The 25,535-nt window shown below is 33.0% G+C and overlaps 4 protein-coding genes across 4 annotated transcripts in view; 2 read left to right on the top strand and 2 right to left on the bottom strand.

The window, feature by feature from the left end:
• The first annotated feature begins 5,665 nt into the window (after window positions 1-5,665).
• HELRODRAFT_102534 (hypothetical protein) lies at window positions 5,666-9,291 on the top strand. The gene is made up of 9 exons (XM_009028106.1): window positions 5,666-5,910; window positions 6,178-6,415; window positions 6,591-6,733; window positions 6,842-7,052; window positions 7,197-7,292; window positions 7,744-7,810; window positions 8,456-8,513; window positions 8,677-8,917; window positions 8,996-9,291. The coding sequence occupies exons 1-8, from the start codon at window positions 5,804-5,806 to the stop codon at window positions 8,813-8,815; spliced, it is 1,059 nt and encodes a 352-aa protein (XP_009026354.1). The 5' UTR covers window positions 5,666-5,803; the 3' UTR covers window positions 8,816-8,917; window positions 8,996-9,291.
• A 1,856-nt stretch (window positions 9,292-11,147) lies between these two features.
• HELRODRAFT_86638 (hypothetical protein) lies at window positions 11,148-14,551 on the bottom strand (the record flags this gene model as incomplete). Its single annotated transcript, XM_009028058.1, has 7 exons — window positions 11,148-11,379; window positions 11,615-11,747; window positions 12,509-12,742; window positions 13,135-13,276; window positions 13,676-13,828; window positions 14,037-14,136; window positions 14,496-14,551. The coding sequence occupies 7 exons, from the start codon at window positions 14,549-14,551 to the stop codon at window positions 11,148-11,150; spliced, it is 1,050 nt and encodes a 349-aa protein (XP_009026306.1).
• Window positions 14,552-18,207: 3,656 nt separating this feature from the next.
• HELRODRAFT_179250 (hypothetical protein) lies at window positions 18,208-21,584 on the bottom strand (the record flags this gene model as incomplete). Its single annotated transcript, XM_009028105.1, has 5 exons — window positions 18,208-18,372; window positions 20,103-20,288; window positions 20,414-20,710; window positions 20,986-21,022; window positions 21,505-21,584. The coding sequence occupies 5 exons, from the start codon at window positions 21,582-21,584 to the stop codon at window positions 18,208-18,210; spliced, it is 765 nt and encodes a 254-aa protein (XP_009026353.1).
• Window positions 21,585-22,128: 544 nt separating this feature from the next.
• Window positions 22,129-25,535, top strand: part of HELRODRAFT_102529 (hypothetical protein) — a 7,045-nt gene continuing 3,638 nt past the window's right edge. The window contains exons 1-8 of the mRNA XM_009028104.1: window positions 22,129-22,561; window positions 22,845-23,014; window positions 23,120-23,209; window positions 23,581-23,645; window positions 24,261-24,322; window positions 24,752-24,807; window positions 25,121-25,204; window positions 25,511-25,531. Coding sequence (XP_009026352.1) covers window positions 22,279-22,561; window positions 22,845-23,014; window positions 23,120-23,209; window positions 23,581-23,645; window positions 24,261-24,322; window positions 24,752-24,807; window positions 25,121-25,204; window positions 25,511-25,531 — 831 coding nt within the window. The 5' untranslated portion in view covers window positions 22,129-22,278. The remainder of the gene's footprint in view (window positions 22,562-22,844; window positions 23,015-23,119; window positions 23,210-23,580; window positions 23,646-24,260; window positions 24,323-24,751; window positions 24,808-25,120; window positions 25,205-25,510; window positions 25,532-25,535) is intronic.

The raw sequence follows: 25,535 nt of genomic DNA, 5'->3' as shown, positions 1-25,535 counted from the left end.
CATTGCAAAAAATTTTTTTTCTCATTACCAAATCGTTATCATTGTCATCAGCATTGCAATCATCCTTATCATCATCATCCTCTCTATCGCCATCACCACAACCAAAGACATCATCATTAACATCGTCATCATCTTAATTACAATGATACTAACTAATTATCACTCCCATCACCATAATCACCATGACCATTATCATCTTATCATTGCCACCATCATCACAATCCTCTCATTCGTAGTCCTCATCATTATCACTAACATGATGATGACTCTGCTGGGCCTCTAATTCGCAAAGATCCCATTTCGATACACCGGTTTTCTGCAAGGTAGGGACAATGATGATAATGACTATGAAGATGCAAGCTACAATGGCTATGATGATGATGATGATAATATTATTATTATTCATGAAATTCAGCGGTGAAAAAAATCAATAAATATTAGATAGCATAAATGATGAGTAAGTTTATGATGAAGGATATCACCAGAACAACAATGATGAATAATGTTGATAAGAGAAATAATTAAGACAATGATAATATTAATGATGATGAAATTAATAGTTAATACGGTTACATCAATGATAAGGATGGTGACATAAGATAAATGATAATGAAAACAATGATCATAGCAATTACTACAAGAGATGATGTTAAGACTAAAACAAAAGTGTAATGATAAGAGTATGGATTTGACAAGAATAAGATGACGACATGAAGCTTCAAACAGATGCTTGTAGTGATAATAAATTATTTATCCCTCTCATCATCATCATCTTCATCGTCACAGGGGCAACCGCCCCCAACACAACCTTATTAAAATAGTACTCCCTCTTCTCCCTGTTACTCCAATGTTTTCTCCACCCAGCTGCGTACAGATGTACAGGTAGATTGTGGCTCTCGTGATCAGGGGACAGTAGGCCCGAGTGGGTCGAAGAGCCCTCACCGCCGCCACCTCCACTATAACTCCCAACACCACCGCTGCCACCACTACCAGAGGTAGAAGAGTTATCGTAAAATGACGACGACGATGATGTAGACGTGTTAGAGAGTGGTGGGGAAAGCCAGACTGATGACGTTGTCGATGTTGATGACATGGGTGGAATGAATTCTTGGTGCAATTTTTTTGCTAACGGAGGATCGTCTAATGACGCTGTGTTGATGTTTTTCAGGTTGCTGTTAGCTGTGATTGACGTCATAGTTGTTGAGGCCGGGGCAAAAGCTGGATTCTGGCCCGGGGCATTCAGTCCATCTGAATGGGGCAGGCTAAATGTTGAAGGAATGACGGTAAGTCGATTACAATAATGACGAAGAGTTGTGTCATATCACTGCAGTCATAATCTCAACAATAGTAAAATAACAATCACCAGAAAAACCATTGTAGAACTAATCTCGTTATTAATCTACATCATCACCAACATCATAGTTACTACCATCATCTTCATCACCATCAACAACGAAAACAAACCTATACTCATTCTCTTCCTCGTCATCATCATCGTCGTCATCATCCCACTCATTTTTTGCTCGTGATCTCTTCAGAGACTTTTTCTCCGTCTGGCAAGCCAATTTGGCCATGCTGGTTTTTCCTGGTAGAATATGTGTCATCATGTGTGTGTGTGTGTGTGTGTGTGTGTGTGTGTGTGGGAGAGTGTGTATATCTGTGTGCATGTATGCGTGCATTAGTGTGTGTGTGTGTGTGGCTTATTTATAGTTAAAAAGATATACATAATAACATACAAAACAAAAACTAAGCTAAACAAAGAAATTTCATAGTCTCTAGTTTTTTTTTTATTTTAATCTGGACGATTTTTCGGAAGTCATAACAATTCCATGCAGTCATCACGTGGTTATTATCATTAATATCATTTTTCACATCAGCAGCACCATCATCATCAGAAGCAGCACTAGAAACTGTACTGCTGGATTAGCTTTAGGGAATTAGTACGCATTTGATGGTTATTTTGCGAAAACATTGTGAAGACTAACCTCAAGGACACACTTCATTAAATAATTGATTAATTAATAAATAAACTATCTTTACTACATTAACAAACAAATTGAAAATTTTATTAATTAAGTTACCATATAATCATTTGATTACCCTGAATAATATAATTCACATCAGATTACCCTGATTAATATAATCCACATCACATTAATATAATAAACATAAAACCTACAAGAGTAGGTGACAGGACATAACAGTCAGGATGTAATCATAATATAGCCTGCCAAATTAATTACCAAGCAAATAACTTCACATTTATTGTCGTAATTCATACATTTCTCTTTAAACTTATTTTTATTGATGACGATGGCGACAATGACGATGTTGCACTGATCATTCATCATTATATTTCTAACCTTTTTTTTTCTCTGATTTTTTCAAGTCTGGTTTAAAATTAGAGCACCGACGAATAAACACGTTGTCACCGACATCACAATCATCATTTCACCCAATTTCATCATCATCACTATCTCACTAAACATCATCATCATCATTATCATGGTCAAACAAAGGTCACACAAATCTATTAAAAATAACAATAACATTAACTCTATTACAAATAGAAATAACAGTAGTAGTTGTCGTAGAAGTAGCAGTAGTAGCAATAAGAGCTACAACAGAAGCAGCAGCAGTAGTACTAGCAGTTGTAGTAGTAAAAACAATAGAAGCAGCAATAGCATAGCATTAGTAGAAGCAACATTATTTTAGTTTTAGAAGTAAGAATACTAGCAGTAATAGTATTAGTATAAGTCGTGGAAAAGTGGTACTTCATCATCGTCCTCATCATTATTATCATCAGCAGTGTAAATTAATAGGACAGCTATTGCTATTAATATATATATATATATATATATATATATATATATATATATATATATATTGTAGTAGTAGTAAGTACGAATGATAGTAAATGTAATAGTAGAAGCAACGTTGCTAAAACTAAAAATTCATAAATTTTCCAAGAAATGTAAACAATTGAATATCATTTTAAGATAGCAATGCACTAGGCTGAGTGACCTGCCATCTATCTATTCAATGTGGTTTAATCTGTGTTTAAAATGTACTGCAATGCTAACAAAAATGTATTAATGGCATTTTAGAGGAATTTATACTGTTATTTATGAAAGATTCATCAAACAGCATTTCTTACTGCCGTGAATAAATTTCACATAAACATAACTACAAACAACAATATATTGTATTTTTGACAAGTCACCAAACCGGCAGTAAACAGGTTTTAATGTTTATTAGGCATTGTAATAAGTTGAAACTGCTTATTTTAAAAACAACACGCACACGCGCGCACATATACACAAATCAAATTATAATATATATATAAATAGCAATATATAAATATAGTCCTGCTTGTTGTATATTATAGTTGTAACCATATATAACTTATATATATATATATATATATAAGCATATATATATATATATATATAGTTAAAAGCATATATATTTGAACTGTATGTGAGAAGTTTATTTGTTGATTGTATATATATATATGCGTGTGAAGATATATATATACATATGTATACATATATAAAATAAAGCAACCAGGAAAATTGTTAGCACTACCTATATTTTAAAATGTGAAAAAGTATTGGTCTTCGTGTTACACTATATAGAATTAGTGTTAAGTTTCAATTTTTATCAACAAATTCCATCTTTTCTTTTTTATTGCTAAAATTTTTTTCAAATATTGCAATGCTAAGTTCCAATAATAACAGAACACATTACTTTAACCACTGAATCATAAACTTGTCATGAACCTTTAGAAAATTTACTTTCTTTGCATAAAAACTCATGTAAAAATGTGAACACATACAGCTGCATACTTATGCTGTATATGGCACCTAAAATCATGACCCGAATGTGTGCACACCAAGATGTTGTATATGTCACCTAAAATCATGATCTGAATGTGTGCAGACCAAGATTTAGTTGGGCCTTAGTTAGTTGGAACTGATTGTTTGGTAGCCAAACCAGACGATTAGGAGGATTTTCAACACATGATACAATACAATATACAAATAAATGTATGACCTTACAATCAAATGCAATCACAATTTAATATGTATTTTACTTAGTAACACTAATATGTTTAACAGTTTATGAAGTATTTCAAATGTATAACAATTACAAAGATACAAACATATTAAATTTTATAAGTTCATCTATCCAGTTTATTGATTAAAATAAAATAAGCAAAACATTTTAGGTGTTTATTTTATATCTGTAAGTATGGGTCTTTAATAATAAGTTATATTTAATTATCAGATTTAATATTTAATTAGTTAATCTGTGAGCAAAACTAGAAAAATAATAATTTAATTCCATAAATAGGTGATCCAACTTCTGACAATAAAAATTTTTATTAGCTAGTTGCATTTGAGTTCAGAAAAACTTTATTTTTATTTATCTTTATTATTATTATTTTAATTTTAAGCTTATTTTATTAAACTCAGTACTACTCAGTACTGGAATAACAAAAAAAACTAAATGTGAAATCAAATCTAAGCACCAATAATATAATCACTAATAGCAACTTTGACAAAAAGAAAACGCTAAAATTATGGTAGACAATAGACATTGCAATGTCGAGCATTAACTTTTGGCAACAGAGTTAGTTGTGCTGATTAATTTCTTAACTCACTATGCAGTCATGTATACACTATATGTTTACCTTATTTATTTTGTAAAACAAAAATAATCTATTTTACATTATATTGATTTTTTAAAACGAATAAAATAAACAATAAATAAATGTTTGATCAAATGATCTATTGAGAAAATAGTAATTTTTCAATAATAATATATTCCTTTAAAGTTTAATTTTAATATAATTTTAAATTAAGACCTACAGTGCACTCTGACTAGTACAAAATTTTGAATAAAGGTTTTTAAGATTTTAAGAATTTAAGAGACAAAAGTACAAAACAAAAGAAATTAGTAGTAATAATTATCAATGAGTAGATAAGATTGAAATTAAAAATTCGAAAAGAGCCATTTTGTACAGAACAAAATCATGAAATGACATTTATAGAAAAATAAATGAAAAATTCAATTTCAACATAAATTCAAAACTGTAATTTTGACAAAAAAAAAGCAAAATGGTGAATCCGCAGATCACGAAACGAAGAACAAAAGAAATATAGAGAAGCAGGCTGGAACACGGAAAAATACTATAGCGAATGCAATCGCGACATTATTAGGACTAAATTAAATTTTTTCAAATTAGGAAAAATTGAATAAATTAAGAGAAAAATGGAAAAATTTAATCCTACTCGCGACATGTCTAACCTAGAAATGAGTAATCCAACGCTAGAACGAAATTATTATTCACGAAATATCAGAGATGAGCCGTCAGTACTTGCTTGAATATTTTTGCTTTTTAGCGACCTCTGCACCAATTTTTTATTTTTGTCATGATTTACATATATTCCAGTGATCTTTGTATTTAGTATTTTTAAAAAATTATAAATTGTTATTCTTATTTAATATAAGTTTTATATTTTAAAGTTTAAATTCAATTTGATTAGGAAAATAATGTCTAGAAAGCGCATAGGAAGTATACACCTTAGAAAATGTAGAATGCGAAATGCGAACTGCTTAAAAGTGAAGTTAACTTTAATGTGTTGCTTAAAGTTTCTAAAATGATCATAATTCCTAACCTTATTTTTATTCCACTTATAGTTAATTTATTCAAATTTAAATTTATTTTTTAGTTATGTCTTTTTTACCAAATTATATATTAATATTTAAACCGAAAAACTTTTAAAGTTTGAAAGAAATGATGAGTTTGTGGAGCTTGTTCAGAAACCTCAGCTGTTTGTGCAGCTCTGAATCTGTGTATGTTGAAAATAGGAAATTTGTAGTTAGGGGTCGGCTTGGGGAAGGGTTATTATCAGCGGTTGATTTGTTTCATTCATTTCTATACTTTTTTTTAATTTCATATAATTTGTTAATTAGTTAATTAATTAATTTATTTTATATATTATTATTGTTATTGCTGATCTCTTTTTAAGAAATTAAAAATCAATCATTCAAATTTTTTAATCATACTTAATGTGTAAATTCACATCAGTCAGGGGTGTTTGATATTTTAATGCATAAAGATGTTGCTATAGTAGTCAAAATTTGTTTAAATAAATTCCCTCAAAATAGTGGTTTTGCAGTGATTGACTTAGTTGAAGACAAGCACACAAAAAGATTTTTTGCACTGAAAAAAATTACATGCCACTCGAGAGCAGATGAACAACAAGCTCTTGATGAAGTTTCCTACATGCTCAAACTCAAACACCCTAATTTGGCTCCATGTGAAGTTCATTCTGTCATTTCTCGAGGTAACTCAGATGACAACATGGCCACCAGTGATGTGCTGATTGTTATGCCTTACTATAAAGTAGTTTGGGAATTGTTTATTTTTTTTAATTTTTGAAGAATGATTTCAATTGATCATTGATATTGATGTTTTTTGTCATGTCAAAATCATTTTTGTGCTCTTAATATGACTATCACCAAGCACGCCATTATCATTATTCTCATCATCATATTATCCTCATCATCATGTTATTCAGAGGGGCTCATTAATGGATGAGTTAGACAGACTGAAGGAAAAACATCTGAGAATGAATGAAAAGAGAATTATTCACTTACTCACCGGCATATGTAGGGCACTAAACTACCTACACACACTTAAACCACTTGCCCTGGCACATAGGTCTGTGTGTGTGTTTGTGTAATTGTGTGTGTTTGTGCGTGTGTATGTGCACCTGTTCGTTTTGTATTGTATCTTGAGTGTGTCTCACAGTTCATCATGCAAATGCAGAGACATCAAGCCGCACAATGTCATGCTGCACTACGAAATCAACAACAACAATCTAAACATCAACCACAACCTCAACGATGACGTCACAGAAGATGATCCGTCGTCATCTCGCATGACGTCGCACGTAGAAATTCCTGTTCTGGTTGATTTCGGGTCGATGGGACCTGCCAGGTGTGAGATTAAAAATTCGTCTGACGCCAGAAAGTTACAGGTGGTTAGGATGATGATGACGATGATGGCGATGACGTTGATGGTGAGGATGGATGATGATTATGGTGATGGCTTTGATGATGACGATGAATAGACAATAACATAAACAGCAGCAGCATAGCAAGAAACAAACACACCATTACAGGAGTTGGCGTCTGAGAAATGTACCATGCCGTATAGGGCTCCTGAACTATTTCAAGTTGAACCTTCGTCAATCGTCGATGAAAAGATTGATATATGGGTTGGTTGGTCTGTTAGCTGGTTGGTCTGTTGGCTGGTTGGTTGGTTGGTCTGTTGGCTGGTTGCTTGGCTGGCTGGCTGGCTAGCTGGCTGGAAAGATTGATATATGGGTTGGTTGGTCTGTTAGCTGGTTGGTCTGTTGGCTGGTTGGTTGGATGGTCTGTTGGCTGGTTGCTTGGCTGGCTGGCTAGCTGGCTGGAAAGATTGATATATGGGTTGGTTGGTCTGTTAGCTGGTTGATCTGTTGGCTGGTTGGTTGGTTGGTCTGTTGACTGGTTGCTTGGCTGGCTGGCTAGCTGGCTGGCTGGCTGGTTAGTTGCTGGCTGTACAATGATAATTATTATTATGATTATGATGATGAAGAATAGCAAGGTTTTGATGATGACGATGATAAGAATGATGATGATGATGATGATACTGATAATGATGATGATAGAATTCAATATTACCAGTCCTTAGGCTGTACATTATACTCCATGTGCTTTCATGAGTCACCATTCGAAAGAGTCCAACAACGAGGTAAACAACCATCATCATCATCATCATAATCATTACCATCTACATCATCATCATAATCATTACCATTATCATCTTCGTTATCATCGTCGTCGTCATCATATTTATCATCAATAACAGTGGTACGGTCTTCTTCGTTGTTGCATCATCATCATTATCACATTATAGTCATGAACATCACCGTCACATTTCTCGCATCGTCACGTCATCATCATCATCATGTGTGGCGGGATGGCCTAGTGGTTAAGGTCGCCCGGTATTGTTTCAGTGCAGTAACCGGGTTCGATTCGCATGTGACAAAATGATCTTCGCCTATCACATGCTTCGTGTATGATGCTTCGTTTACCACGTATTGTTGTTGTTGTTTTTTTTGTTGTTGTTGTTGCCAATATTCAGCCGATTGTTACTCGAAGATTGTTGTTGTTGTTGTTGTTATTAGCCTAGCAGAAACTTCTGTTGGTTTTGTCGAAAGATGAATTGGTTGATGTGCTGAAGGGTTGTTGGGGCAGTTGAAAAGATGTTGAAGACTGTGAAGACTGCTGTTGCGTGCATTCGTATGCGATATTTGCATGTCCTTGATTCCTTCGAGTCTAGGGAGATTGTAATTGACCTTTAACCTTTGACCTCTCATCACCACTACCACGACAGGAGATAGCATAGCGTTGGCCGCCATGGCAGGCAATATCAAAATTCCGGAGGATAATCAGTGAGTGTTTGGACGACGATGATGGTGGTGGTGGCGATGATGATGATGATGATGACGATTATTCTTATTTTTCGTCTTCTTTTTTTTCTTTCTCTTCTTCTTCCTCCTCTTCTTCTTCTTTTTCTTTTTTTATTATCATTATTATTATTACTAATTTTACCAGGTATTCAGTCTCACTGATGAACGTGATGATGATGATGATGAAGGTGGATCCAGTTGAAAGGCCATCATCTGATGAGTTACTCACCATGATCGTTCATCATCATCACCATCGGCAGGGAGCTGGTGATGATGTTTTGTGACGTTTGGTGAGGACGAAATGATGATGACGATAGTGGTGATGATAGTGGTGATGATAGTGGTGATGATAGTGGTGATGATAGTGGTGATGATAATGGTGATGATAGTGGTGATGATAGTGGTGATGATAGTGGTGATGATAGTGGTGATGATATTGGTGATGATAGTGGTGATGATAGTGGTGATGATAGTGGTGATGACGATGATGAGGAAGAGAATGATGATGATGGAGATGGTGATGATGATGAAAATGGTGCTGATTATGATGTCACGATGGTAATCATTGTGGCATTTTCCGCATTCGAATGTTTTATTTATTTAATCTCTTTTTTTTACAATTTTACAATCATTTTTTCATACATACATTCAATCGTTCGTTCGTATTTCAAATCTATATAATCCATTCCATTGTCCATACTTGTTTTGTCTTCCCTTAAAATTATTATTCTCATTGTAATAAAAATATAATAAAGTATGATTTATGCCTTTTGTTTCAACAATAATTTTATTAATTTAATAATAGCAATAAGAATAAATAAAATTATAATTTTCTGGAACCTTCTCTCTAATTATAATACAACGATGATTTTGAAATTTTTAATTGATGTTTCAAATGATTATTAATGATATTTTCCTTGAAAGGATGTTAAAGCGGGGTTGTTGAAGGAAAAAATAATTTTCATGATTGGAAGGATTTGGATTAGATATCGTTCTAACCATCAATCAAAGATTTAAAATCCTCGTAGAAAGAAGGAGTTAATCTTACGGGAAATGTTATGTTTCACAACAGTAGCCACCGGATAAAACATCATTAAACAAATTACCGACGTATTTCTAAATATTACCAACATGTCAGACACGAATATTATTAAAAAATTATACAGAAAAATCCTCAAAAAATCGGATAACTTGGAAAAAACGGTCTAATGTATTAAAAAGGTAGTTGGACTCCTAGAAATTAAAACATCATCGAAATGCGCAAAGCATGTGTCATATGCAATGCGTTGCGTGTCTTTTCGTATACGTATTCGTATACGCTGTGTGTGTTTGTCGTTAGTACCTCTAGTGCAAAAGAGAGAATGATCTTTAACCTTTTAATTGTAGAAGTCATCCAGGGCGGCACTTACTTGCCTTTCCCGGTTCAAAAGGGACAACACGAGAAGGGGGGCAAATATGCGTCAACAAATGAAAATCTCTTCAGAAAATAAATCAGAATTATCCCGCCCTATTAACATTAAGACATGTCTAATGCCTACTTACCCTGTGGCAGATTTAGAGGTTTAGCTACCGTCGACACATCCAACATTTTTTATCTATCGATGGAAATAATAAAATTGATATTTCAATGTTGCTTGTTTGTATTTTTGTATCGGTGGTTGTTGTTAGTGAGGTCTGTATGAAAGCATTCAATACAAAATTTTGACCGGACGCTTCTACATTGGGATGCCAGGCGGTTGCAGGGATGTTGCATCGTATTCGTGATATTTTTTTTAGGACCGTTCAGTGCTTCCTTGTTTTTTTATTTGAAACGAGAAACTCTAATGCAATCAATTGATCAATTTAATTTACAAATTGAAATAAAAAAATCAGCATAGGTTATAGTTATTATTATCATATTATTAATTATATTTTTAATGTGAAATTACGCTTGCAATTCAGCTACACAGATAATAATTGGTAATAAAAATAAAAATAATTAACAACAATAATAATAATAACCATAATCACAATCGCTATTCTAGTCTAATTTTAAAATCACATGAAAAATACGGCAAGTAGATTATAGATTATTGGATCAAATGTTTATTTTTAAAAAAACTTACAAAATAATTTATAAATTATTTAATTGAAAATTTGATGAAAAATATAAATGAATCATCAATAAATTGTCGATAAAATATTTAAAAATTGATTTAAAATTATTTTAAAATTTAAGAAAAGGAGAAAAAACTAATTAATTTAAAATATCAGCGGATAGTTTTTTCAGTTTTTCCAAAAGTTCAGTGGCCACCGGGTCAAAATAGACTTTTTTAAATTCAACGACGTACGATGCCATCTCTACTTCCGGCGACATTTCTGACGTCACGTAATTTTTATCGTCTGCCATGTTTTTTTTTGTTTGTATTATCATTTAGTATGTTTATTTATTCTCAATTAGTACTTTACAGCTCAAATTTTGTTAACATTTTTTGCAATAGAGTAAATTATTTATCGGCAAATAGTAGACTTTTTGTCATTTTTCGATAATCCAAAAGATAAAAATAAACATTTAATTTAAACAAATACAAAATTATAAGTTGAAAAATTCCAAAAAAACCCATAAAAACTTGATTCCTACAAACCTAAAAACGTTTGAAGTAGCGTCATTAGCTTATGGATCTCGGATTTGGTGAAAAACCTCTTCTTTCCATCCTCACGATCATCACCATGACCCCCATCTTCATCATCATCATCAGCGTTATCATTATCATAATCATCAGTGAGTGAGTAGTTTGATAGAATCTGACATGCCATTCCAACGAGCTGCCAATCATTTTGACTGAATGTTTCAATGACTCCAATTATTCTGCGTGTGTGTGTGCGCGTGTGCGTGTGTGTGCGTGTGTAGGATTGTGACGATGATGAAAATGATGATGATGGTAGTGTAAGTATGGACGAGATGATGCTGCCGATGAAGACGTGAGACGTGACAAGGGGTGGTGATGATTAAAGAGCGATACAACGATGAAACCAACATGTAACAATATAATAACATTAATGATAGTTTTAATAATCATGTTTTTATTCTTATTAAGATTCACTTTTCAACTCCGGCCAAATTTCTAAATCTCCGTCTGTTCTTAGGATCGATCATGAAGTTGATGAGAGTACCACAGCTTGAAAAGACTACCTCGTTATCGTCCGAGTCCAAGTAACTGGCTATCATCAGGTCAACTGTGTGTTTTATGTGCGCGCGCGTGTGTTAAGTGTGTGTGCGTAAGTTTGTTTGTGTGTGTGTATGCGTGAGTGTGTCCAATCATTTAAAATAACATTGATAATAACAATTATTATTATTAATATAATAATGATATATATAATAATATTATTAAGAACACAGCTACTACTACTGCTGCTGCTGCTGCTACTACTACTACTACTACTACTACTACTACTACTACTACTACTACTACTACTACTACTACTGTTATTGCAACTCTAATAGTACGAAAAAATGAAATTAAATATAATCCACCATTTTGTTTGACAAGAAATTTCCTAGCTTCTTCCTTCCGGGATAAGTTACCAAAGATCCTAATTATTTCCGACAAGCATGGCGGAAAATCGTCATCATCGTCGTTGTTGTTGTTGTTGTTTGCGTTATTGTTGATTTTCATATACCTGGTCAATTCTTGAATAAGTTTAATTTACTAAACAAATAATTAACTCATAAATAAACTTAAAATTAACCATTTTATTATAAATACGAATAATTAAATTAATTAATTAACTAAAAATTCATTGAATTTTAGGTTATTTGAATATTCTGATCTAGCTATTAATCACGAAAGAAGTAAAATTGTGTAGCGCTTACTAACGAGAAATAATCTTTTCCTGGTGTCTGATCAACGCATTGCCGCATTCATTATCGACGTCATTATTATTGCTATTATTATCATTATTATTGTTATAATTATTAATATTATTATTACTATTACTATTAACGCTATCTTTAGTCAGTGTATCTGCATGTTTATTTTGATTGTTTATGTTGCTAGTTTTGTAATTGGGTCTTTTAATGTTGTTGTTGTTATTGCTGTTGTTGTTGATGTTGTTGTTGATGTTGTTTTTGTTGTTGATGTTGTCATTGTTGTTGTTGTAATAAGATAAATTAATAAGGAGTGACATCAAGTTGTTGATCAATTCTTCGTTCTGCTGCAACATTTCGTAGTCTTAAAAAAAGACATTGTTGCCGATTTACGACAACAAACATAAAATTATTCATCTCTATGGTTAATTAGATAAATATGAAATCCCCTAAGTGAAGTGAAAATATAATTTCGTTCATCCATGCAATGAAACTCTTGATGGTTAACATGTTAAGTTCATGAGAGGGCATATTCAACATATTAAAAGCAAAAACACACTCATAAACATGCACAGATAAAAACATACTGAAACATACTTACACATACATATAAATAGATATACATACACACATACATACATACATACATACATACATACATACATACATACATACATACAAACATAAAAACATAAAAACAAACAAACATACATACATATATACATACATGCAAACATACAAACAAACAAACCCAACCTAACAAAGCGGACAGTAACTTGATGAACTTGTGCGACTGAACCATCACATAGCCGACATCTTCATTAAGGGTCATGTTGGCCGTCAGCCTCAGCACTTTTATCAACACGTCCTCCACTTTCGATCTTTTCTCCAATCCCAACTTGAAATGTATAATAAATTATAATAAATATTTATCTCAAAAATACAGAGGGAGAGAGAGAGCGAGAGATGAAAAGAAAGAAAGAGAAAAAGAGAGAGATGAAAAAAAAGAGAACAAAAGGGAAACCTAGAGAGAAAGAGAGAGAGAGAAAGAGAGAGAGAGAGAAAAAAAAATTAAAAATGTAGTCAGAGAACAAAAAAATATGATATAAAAAAATGAAAAACATAAAAAAAACAGAGAGAGCAAGTGAATAAATAACAATGAAATCAGATCAGAGAACACAAAAATATGATATAAGAAAAGGAGAAACATAAATCAAGAAATAAAACTAAGAAAGACAGAGATTGATCGAAAAAAGAGAAAGCGAGGAAGGAAAGAAAGATAAATCCAGATACCTACCTGACTGCCAGAAAGCAAGAGCACTCTGACGTAGTGACTGAGGAGGTTGAGTAGGGTTTCCAAGCCGGCATCCAGCTGGATGAAGTGCAGTCTTGAGTGATCGTGCTTGGAAAACATGTTGCCCATTGTGAACGCGATTCTGACTATTATGTCCTGGAAGTGAGTAAGTGAGAGAGTGAGTGAGTGAAAGAGTGTGTAAGTGAGTGAATGAGTGAGTGAGTGGAAAAATGAATAAATGATTTATTAAATAAACCATAACGTGTGAACCAGACAGTAAGTGAATGAGTAAAAAAAGTAAAAAAATGATTGAATGTATCATCATTGTCATCATCATCGTCATCATCGTCGTCGTATTCATCACCTCATTGTCAACAAATCTCTTGAACACTTCCAGAAAACTCGTCACAAACAACTTGTTGCTGCAAACCTCCATGCAACATTCTGCCTGTAAGGTCATCTTACTGGTGACGGTAATGACGATGTTGTTGACGATGTTGATGATGATGTTGATGTTGAAGATGATGATGATGATGTTGATGATGGTAATGATGATATTGATGATGGTAATGATGGTAATGATGATGATGAGGGTGGTGGCGATGTATTTAATAATAATCGAATCAAAATATAAAATACAAAAGCTAATCCCAAAACATCCAAACCGCAATAAATTTTTATATAAAAAATATGATAATTTTTAAGTCAGAATTTAAATCCAACATCTCAAAAATATCCAATAATCTCTTTAATCCTCCCCCCCCAAAAAAAAACCCCAAGCCCCCAAAACCTTCAAGATTGCACCCCACCCCACCCTACCTACCTGAGTATCCTAGCAACATTCATAACGACGTCACCGTCGTACCCTGACACGACCATGGTGTGGAAGAGGTGGTTGATGAGGTCCATCTGCAGGAAGGTGGCGTGTGTCGCGGCCACTTCTAACAGGTGCCTCGTTAGGGCTGTTGTCTGTGTGTGTGCGTGTGTGTGAGTGGGTTGTTTTGTGTGTGTGTGTGTGAGTTATTGTGTGTATATGTGTGTTTGTCTGTGTATACGTGTTTTGTCTGTGTGAGTTATGTGTATGTGTGTGTGAGTGGGTTGTTTTGTGTGTGTGTGTAAGTGGGTTTTTTTGTGTGTGTGTGTTATTGTGTGTATATGTGTGTTTGTCTGTGTGAGTTATGACAGTTTGCTATGACGGCACATTTTTTGTGCGTGTGTATATGTGCATGGGTGTGTATGTAAATGTTTGTCTGTGTGTGCGTGAGTTATTCTCTGTGTGTGTATGTGTGTGTGAGAGTGTGTGTTTTTTTTGTCTGTATGCGTGTGTGAATGTTTTGGTCTCTGTGTGATTTATTTTGTCTGTGTGTCTTTGTGTGTGTGTGTGTGTCTGATTGTCATTGTGTGTTTATCTTTACGTGTTTGTGGAAAATTGTAAAAATGACCTTGGCGAAGGTCAAAGTTCGCTAACCTGGACCATCCATTTCAGGTGTCTGCTTTCGTGGTTTGTTTTGTTCCTCCACTGAATGATTGAAGAGTTGAGTAAATGAGTGAATGGATGAATGAATGATGAATAAAGGAAAGAATGAATGAATGATGAACGAATAAAGGGATAAATGAATGAATGATTGATGAATGAATGAATGAATGAATGATTGAGTGGATCAATGGATGAATGCTTCAACTAACCAATATATCACTGAACTTGTAAAGGGACATAACCACAGAAACAAAATGGCGACTTCCACTTCTGTTATCACCATCATCATCATTACCATCCTTACCATCACCACCACCATCATCATTACCACCATCATCATCATTGCGGCATTTCATCTTTATCATCGTCTTAACATTCTGCTGGCTGAATGATAACATCTTGAAGATGATGACGATGTTGATAAGAGCGTCGAAACATTCTTCAGATAGTGCTGGTGTCGATGATGATGATGATGATGGTGATAATGGTGTTGATGATGATGATGCCTTTGCCGCCGCTGCTGCTGCTGCTGTTGATGATGATGATAGTGATGATGATAGTGATAACGATGAAGAAGAGAGGTAGGTGGTCGTATGGATGTACAAGACTTCCATCAGGACAGCTGCCAAAATTAATTTTAAAAAAAATCGTATCATCACCATCACTATCATCGTCATCATCATCGTCATCATCATCGTTTTCGTCACCATCACCATTGTCATCATCATCGTTAATTATTATCATCATCATTTTCTTCTTTTTTTTCATCATCATCATCATCATCACGACCAACCGACTACACCTTCCTGCATGATGACGTCATCGCCAGCGTCATCTTCCACTAACCTCATTAGCAGTTTAGTCACATTTAACAAGTTTCCACCGCTTATGTGTAACTGATGATGATGATGATGATGTTGATGATGATGATGATGATAAAAAGATAGGATGATGATGATGATGATGAAATGATGGTGATGATGATGACAATGAATTGATGATGATGATGGTTAAGTGATATGATGATAATGATTGTGGCGTTGATCAATATATCGATGATGTAAGTATATTGAGTCAAAGATGATAATGATGATGATAATGATGGTGATGATAATGGTGACGATGATAATGATGATGATAATGATGGTGACTACGATGATGATGAGGCACTTACAGCAAGCATAATCTTACAGACGATCACATCCAAACGAGTTAAATCATTAACCATCTTATCGTTATTATTATTATGATTATGATTATTATTATTGTTATTGTTGTTGCTTATCAAACTGCAAATAAACTTCAACAGTTTATTCCTTTTCTTCCAATGTTTTCCTATGAAAAAAAAAATGATGATGATGATGATGATGGTGACAAAATGATGATGATGATGATGATGATGACGATGATGATGGTGATGAGGCCCGGTTTTAAACAGTGCTTATTCATTCAGGTGCGGCATAATCTAAAACGTTTACTATTAACTTCGTTATGTTGTTTTTGGCCTAAAATTAAAGTTACTAATATTCCACATCAGAACTGTCTTCTGACTGGAAAAGAGAAGAATTATTGTCATTCCATTTAAGTGATTCCAGTGTAAATCCTTCAAGAAGCACTCATTGGAAAAACTCTTTCGTATCAGACTGATGAATTTTACGATACATTAATTGTTCTAGCTAAAGATAACGAATTATTAACAGCTAAACAAATCGTGAGCTAAGAAAAGGAGAATAACTTCTTTTAAATTTAAAGTTCAATCGTTCCATGGTGTTTGCTTACTTCATTTCAAATTTTAAATTAGATAAATGCAAAATTCTGAAGGCAGCTAATTCAGGTTTGAATGAAAATGGCACAAAATCTTTTTAATGCAATCATCACGGATAATTGAGATATCCAAAAAATGGCAGTTGAACTGAATAATCCTGACTGCTTTAAAAAAACATCAACCTGGGTAGAATACAGACAAAAGTTTATTTCACAAGATACCTATGCGACGTAACAATTCAAGCAACAAACAAAACATTCACCCAATCATTCGAATGTAGCGACTAATTTTGGTCTCTGGATAACACAGCTGTTACAAAAAATGACAATTATTACTGAAGCAATGCAAAAAAAAGATAGAATCAGCGTTTACATCCGATTGCAAACTAGATTACATGAAAAGTATGAAATGAAAGCTGCAAAGATGAAAGATAGAATTACAGACTATTACAGATTATGAAATGTTTTGAAATAAAAAATTTTGTAAAAATGTGTATCGATCTAAAGTTGAAATAACCAAAACTCTTTCTTTGCAATTTCGAAGCTTTCAACATTAGCAATCACAGCTACTGGCGCAGGAAAAAGCTTTTTCGATTAATAGTTGGAAATACTTTTGTAAGTTAGAAGCAAGAAGAACGTGTCTGATACTATATTTATGAAAAACTTAATAAGTTGGTGATGCGTCTTTAACATGAATAAGATAAACTTATATTCTGTTGTCTATGGATTTTCTTATAAAAATAATACTCACGTTGATATTCAATGATTTTATTTTTCCATTATTCAGTTTAAATCCGCCTCTCAAAAATCACATTAAACCGGATCGGATGATGATTGGGATTATAAAGATGATGATGACGATGATGGTGATGAAGATGGTGATGGTGATAATGATGATGGTGATGATGATGATGATATGGTGATAGTGGTAGTGATGATGATGATGATGACCTAATTTATTTTGTTTCTTCAGCAATTGAAAAAGTTGTCTGGTCTTTGTTGTTACTTCAGATATGGCGCTTTCTATAAATAAAAATCATTTATTTTTATCTATAAAAATGTTTGATGAATTAAGTGATCGATTGAATTAAATTAAACTAATTAAATCGATTATAATATGTATTTTTTCGTTCTGTCATACAATCCCACTTTAATTTTTCAATTCATTCGTTCGTCGTTTATTTGTTTATTGGCTCGTTCATTCATTCATCCATTCAATAATTCATTTCTTCATTCATTCATTCATTCATTCATTAATTAATTCATTCATTCATTCATCCACTCAATCAATCATTCACAACTCACTCTTTTGCGAGGTTTTAATACTTTCAACGAAGGCCAATATCTCATCATCGCCTTCATCATCGTCAAAATCCTCATTCTTACTATATAGTTTCTTCTTCTTCTTACTCATTTTATCAGTATCATTATTATCACCGTTTTTATTATTGTTATTATTCTTTTTGTTATTGGTTTTACTTAGTTTAGAATTATTATCACTATTTGTTTGTCGTCGTTGTTGTTGTTGAGATGTTGTTGATCTCGATGATGATTGTGGCGTTGATGATAATGATGACGACAATGTTGCTGTCAGTGGTTGTGGTGGTGGTAGAGGTATAGTAGGGATTTTGATGTCTATTGGAAGAGGATGTTGATGTTGTGGTTGCTGTTGATGTTGTTGTCGTTGTTGTTGTTGATGTTGAAAATGTTGTTGTTGCTGTTGTTGTTCAATTTGTTTTTCGTAAAAATGTCTCAAATACTTTTCATTAATCTGATCAACTTTATTCCTCTTTGGTTTGTTGGCAGATGATGATGATGACGATGCAGAGGACGGTGTTGACGATGATGCCTGATTTCTAAATTAAATATATATATATATATATATTTATTTATTTATTTATTTGTAAAAAAAATATAATAATAATAATAATATAATGATAATTATACTTTTAGATATTTATGAATATATTTCATCCAGAAAGTCTACCTATGATAATGATAACTATAAATAATAATTATTAATTAAATAATAATGATAATAATTAATATTATTATTATAAATATGACGATCGTAAATAAATAAATGAATGAAAAGTTAAATAATTGCCTTTCGCATTTTCTGCCCTCCAGTACAAAATTCATTTCATTCAAGTCAACAATCGACGAATTTTTCTTCAATTTTTCTGAATAAATTTCAAATATGTACAATTAATCAATCAATCAATCAATTAGATTATAATAAACTGTTTCCGCAATGTTCAACAGCGCTCCTCAATGAATTTTGCAAACAGATGGGTCTGAACTTCGTTAGTTGGGAGAAGTAGTCAGAAAAGGAGGTAGAGAGTTCCAGAGAAAAGGGCCAGAAAAAGCAAATGCAGATTTAGCAAAAGAGTGTTTAACACGAGTTAAAAAAAAGTAAAAACATGAAGACGATCGTAAACCGGGGTTTTTAGGTTCAATTAAAATATCTGATAAGTACTTAAGAAATAATTTAAATTGAGACTTAAACATTAACGTGCAAATTTAAATTTTTTTTCTATATTTTACAGGTAGCCAGTGCAAGAGAACAAGATATGAAAATATATGAGAAAAGAAAGGGGCACGAACAACTAGACCAGCAGCGGAGTTAAAAGCTTTACTTGAAAGATAGAGCTTAGAATCAGAAAGACCATAGTATAGCGAGTTATAATAATCAATCCTAGATAAAACTAAAGAAGTAAGAAGAAGAAGAAGAGTAGGATCGTCAAGAAAGGGAAAAAGATTTTTATTCAACGTAGATGAAAAGTCAAGAGCAAAAAATAGAGTAAGATTACTATTGTCACTAGAGAGAAGGATATTGTTATGTATTTTGAGTAAAGAAGTACTGTGATCAGGTCTAAAACCAGATTAAAATACAAGTAGCAATGTAAATAAATCGACATATTCAATAAAAAATAATTATTTAATTTAATTTAATAATTAACTAATTAATTAATTATAATCAATTCAATTTGCATTAAGCCGATTTTTCATCCTTAAAGAAAAAATAATCAACAAGAATAATAATAACAGCGTAAAAGTAATAATACGACTACCACTACTAATACTACAAACATTACTACTACTGCTACTACTACTGCTACTACCATTACTACTGCAACTACTGCAGCTGCTACTACTACTACTACTACTACTACTATTACAAATAACTTGAAGATAAAAAAATGATAACAACTCACTATGATTATTGCTAATATTGATTTCATTAGCATTAGCCGGTAAGTTATGGAAAGCTTCGAGCGGTTTCAGAGCTGAAATATTTTTCTGATGTGGCTGTTTCAGACGAGATTTGCTCAGAGTGGCGCTTTTCGGCTTTCCCGCCGATAATGATCTCGTCTGGAAGGTGAATGGTGATAATGACGATGTGATGATGATGATGTGATGGCGGTGATGATGACGATGTTGTGATGATACGATAATAAAATGATAAGATGATGTGATGAATGTGATGACGACCACACCTTATCAATATTGAGAGGCGCCAATCTAATGGCCGCAGACGACGGTCTGGACTCAAAATTGAATTCAAAATTATCGCCGCTATTAGTCGCGCCACTAGCGGAAGCAGTAGTCATCAACTCATTAGCGCTACACTTTCTTAATAATAATTTTCTATTCTCCTCAAGAGGTGTTTCGGGTCGTTTCGTCGTGGAAACTGCCTTGAGACCCTCGTAATTAAGGAGAGTTTTGACCTCTCTGATGATGTCGACACTAGTTTTTCTATTTTTGTTGTTCATGTCTTCTACGATTGTTGCTGGCTGGTGTTGGGAAGGATTCATGGTTTGTATGTTGTTGTTGGTGATGGTGAAATGTTTATGACCGTTGCAGTCGTTGTTTATTAGTATGGTTAGGTTGGTGGTTATAACTGTTGTTTTAGTCTTTTGTTATAAGTTTGTCATATTTTATAATTCTAAATGATATTCTGTCTGTGACGAATTGTTTTTTTTTTAATTTTTGGGTTATTTAGTTTCAAGTATTTGAAATAAATTTTGTACAGAAATTTTTTGCAGGTTTGAGTTTTGAGTCTTCCAACCTTTAAAATTTGAAGTTTTTTGAAACGTTCAAATTCACTTAACGTAGATAGGTAGTTAGATGTTATCTAAAATATAAAAATTTATTCATATTTTATTACGAAAAACTGCAATGTAATCGTTCGCAATGTAATGAATATCTCTCGAGACAAGCGCAAGAACCATCAGATCAAGGTGTTAAAATTAAAATCAGTTAAAGCTAAACTGTTTATCCTACTTTTAAATAATATATTCAATAAAATGATAACAACAAATAACTAAATAATAACTAGTCCAATAATTTATTTCTAATTATAGTCACATTTTTAAGCAAAATTTAGATAAAATCATTTGCAAATGAATAGTTTACATGGTGCATTGCCTAGCAACCAGTCGAAGACATGTAATAATACATTTGGAGAACAGGTGCTTTCTAGCAAAGAACTTAATAACACTTTAAAAATTTTGGTATTTTATTATGTATATATACCTAACATAATTTAATTATTTTCAGTTTACGTTATATTCAACGGATTAATGACCTAGCGGTTAGGTTGCCTAGGCCAGTTACGACGTAACCGGGTTCGAATACGGCAAACAGATACCCGTTTATCACATGCATTTTGTGTGCAGCATCGTTTAGCACGTATTCATATACGCTGTTTGTGGATTGTTGATTTTTCTGAACTCCGGAAGAGTGTGATTGACCTTCAACCTTTTTTAATCTATGTTATAATACATTGTATTTGATCAACATATCGATACAAACAAACACATGCGTGTGTATATACATAATTTTGGTTACATTTGTCATTATCATTACCCGAAAGCATGGGTGGCATTGACGTCACATTTATTACGTCATCGAACAGCAGATGACTGCAAGTCTAAAAGCTTTCACGTTAACGGTAAATTCAATTGCTTGTGCTCGATCGATTCCTATAATATAATTCCATTCCATGTAAATAGTTTCTCTAAGAAAGAACAAAAAATGGATAGTTTAAAAATTGTAAAGATATAAACATCATTGTATGACATAGATACCTATTAGGCCTAATATTGAGCAATACTGCTTGAACAAGTCATAACTCTGCCTTCTGTGTTCCTAGTTTATGGAATTAAAACATCAATTAACTTTTAATTTAATATCATTCTCTCAAGTTCACTTTTAAATTTTTTAAACAACAAACCTTTGATATCTGAGTCATTATCTTTTTAATTAAGTTTTACACATTTTTATGGTTAATAATTTTAATAAAATAGCGCAATAATCATTTTTGTGAAATCATATTTTTCAAATCTTTCCAACTTTAAAAATGTCCACCACTCCGGCGAAAACACTAAACTTCAACGTCGGTGTGCTTGGTCACGTTGACAGCGGCAAAACCAGCCTGGCTAAAGCTCTGAGCACCGTGGCGAGCACCGCCTGTTTCGACAAAAATCCGCAGAGCAAGGAAAGAGGCATTACATTGGATCTTGGGTTTTCGTCGTTTGCCGTTGATGCCCCCAGTCATGTTGTTGAAGCTGGTTACGAAAAGTTGCAATTCACTCTGGTTGATTGTCCTGGGCATGCTTCACTCATCAAAACTATTATTGGCGGTAGACATTTTCAATATAATACTTTTCAAATATTAACTCTATTAAGTATTATTTCTTCACTTTTAAGCAGTTTTTATAAGACCATATTGTATTATATAATGCATATGGATATGCCTATATGCCAGAACAAATGTGATAAGCAAACATGTTATAAATTTTTTTTTATTTGGTTCAATGCCAAGATAAGCGATGAAAGAATATAACACATTTATTTGTTGGTAAAACGAAGAGTTACAAAAAAAACAGAATTTCACTAATTTCAAACATACATACCTGTCTCCAGGTGCCCAGATAGTAGACATGATGATGTTGGTGGTTGACATAACGAAAGGCATGCAGACCCAAACGGCTGAGTGTCTCGTCATTGGCGAGATTACATGCCGGAAGATGATCGTCGTCCTAAACAAAATTGATCTCATTCCTGATGATAAAAGAGATGCTACTATCGAAAAGGTTATATATTTCTCTTTTTTTCTTTCTCTCTTTCTTTCTTTTTCTCTCTCTTTCTCCATCTTTTTGTCTCTCTCATTTATTCAATAAATCTTTATGCATATACAGATGAAAAAGAAGATGTGGAAAACTTTGGAAAGGACCAAATTTTCGACCTGTGCCATATGCCCCGTAGCTGCCAAACCTGGTGGCGCTGAGGTGTGTTTTTAAAACATCATTATTGCTATTATTATCATTTCATCATGGTTTGTTTGGTTTATCATTGATATGATTGATATCTATCTCAATTACTTCTATCATCATTTGTTTTAATGCATAAAAACATGTACATATATATATGCACATAAAAACATCCACACACACACATACACACAGATACCTTCACACACACGACACACACAAAAACATTCATTCACACATACATACATACATAAATTCATTCACACATACATACATACACACACATACATACATACACACACATACATACTTGCATACATACATACATGCATACATACATACATACATGCATACATACATACATGCATACATACACACATTCAAGTCAGTCAGGTGATAGTAGCAGCATATCAGTTGAAGATCTCATTGAAACATTAAAGTCAACTTCTTACATGTTAGCTTATTACAGTTATTATTTTTCATAATAATAATAATATTAATAATAATTAATAATAATAATAATTATTATTATTAAATGTTGACATTTTAATGATTGGCAAGTTCAACCATCACAGCTTAATCTTCTATCATCTTAACTATCATCAGCTTCATAAGCAAGCTTCACACACATGTACAAATAGAAAACTGTACATACATACTTGCATGCATACATACATACATACATACATACATACATACATACATACATACATACATACATACATACATACATACATACATACATACATGCATGCATGCATGCATGCATGCATGTATGTATACATACATACATACATACATACATACATACATACATACATACATACATACATACATACATACATACATACATACATACATACATACATACATACGTACATTCAACAAGAGATAAATAAATACTAACATATATATACGCATACATACAGTATCAGAAATGGCGACTTCGTTTCACGACATGTTATAAAAACAAGCGAACGTACGAATGTATATACAAGTGAACGTACGAACGTATATACAAACAAACAAACAAACATGCAAACAAATATATCCACATACATACAAACAGACCAACACGCTGTTCCACTGGGCCATTATTATTTTCTATTGATCATTGTTTTCTTATAAAAGGTTTTTTGTATTGTTGGTTTGTTTGTGCTGTAATGTTTGTTTGTTTGCTCGTTTATTTGTTTGTTTGTGTTTCTTGATCATCATCAATATCAACATTATTATCATCATCACCATCGTCATCATCATCATCGTCACCATCATCATCATCGTCACCATCATCATCATCGTCACCATCATCATTGTCATTATCATCATTGTCACCACCATTATCATCATTGTCAACATCACCGAAATCATCATCATTATCATCATCACCATCGTCACCATCATTATCATCAACATCACCATAATCATCATCATTGTCATCGTCACCATCATCATCATCAACATGAACATCACCATAATCATCATCATTATCACATCACCACCATAATCATCATCATTATCACATCACCACCATAATCATCATCATTATCACATCACCACCAGGTCAGGGAACGGTGATGACGGGAACAATGCTCAGTGGATCCATTGCCGTTAATGACGTAAGTGGTGATCATGTTGGTGATGGTGATGATGACGGTGATGATGGTGATTTAACCATCCATCCATCTATCCATCCATCCATCCATCCATCCATCTATCCATCCATCCATCCATCCATCCATCCATCCATCCATCTATCCATTTTGATTGTTGAGATGATGGTGATGATGATTAAATTGATGGTTACGACTATTAAGATGATGGTGATCTGATCTTTCATTCAACTATCCATCTATCTACTGATTCATCCATCTATCCATTCAACCAACCATCTATCCAATCATCTATCCATCCAACCATTCATCCGTCCAGACTGTTGAGATATCGTCACTGAAGATCACAAAGAAAGTTAAATCCATACAAATGTTCAAATCAAACGTTAATAAGGCTATCCAGGTTTATTGATTGATTGATTGATTGATTGATTGATTGATTTTGATTGATTGATTGATTGATTGATTGATTTTGATTGATTGATTGATTGATTGATTGATTGATTGATTGATTTTGATTGATTGATTGATTGATTGATTGATTGATTGATTGATTGATTGATTGATTGATTGATTGATTGATTGATTGATTGATTGATTGATTGATTGATTGATTGATTGATTGATTGATTGATTGATTGATTGATTGATTGATTGATTGATTGATTGATTGAATTCTCCATCACCGTCATTGTTGATTACCAACCAGGGTGACCGCATAGGTATATGTGTGA

This window comes from Helobdella robusta (assembly GCF_000326865.2).
Source record: "Helobdella robusta unplaced genomic scaffold HELROscaffold_53, whole genome shotgun sequence".
Lineage (NCBI taxonomy): Eukaryota > Metazoa > Annelida > Clitellata > Rhynchobdellida > Glossiphoniidae > Helobdella > Helobdella robusta.
Note: the sequence above shows the minus strand (reverse complement) of the source record. Positions and strands in the feature narration are given on the sequence as shown.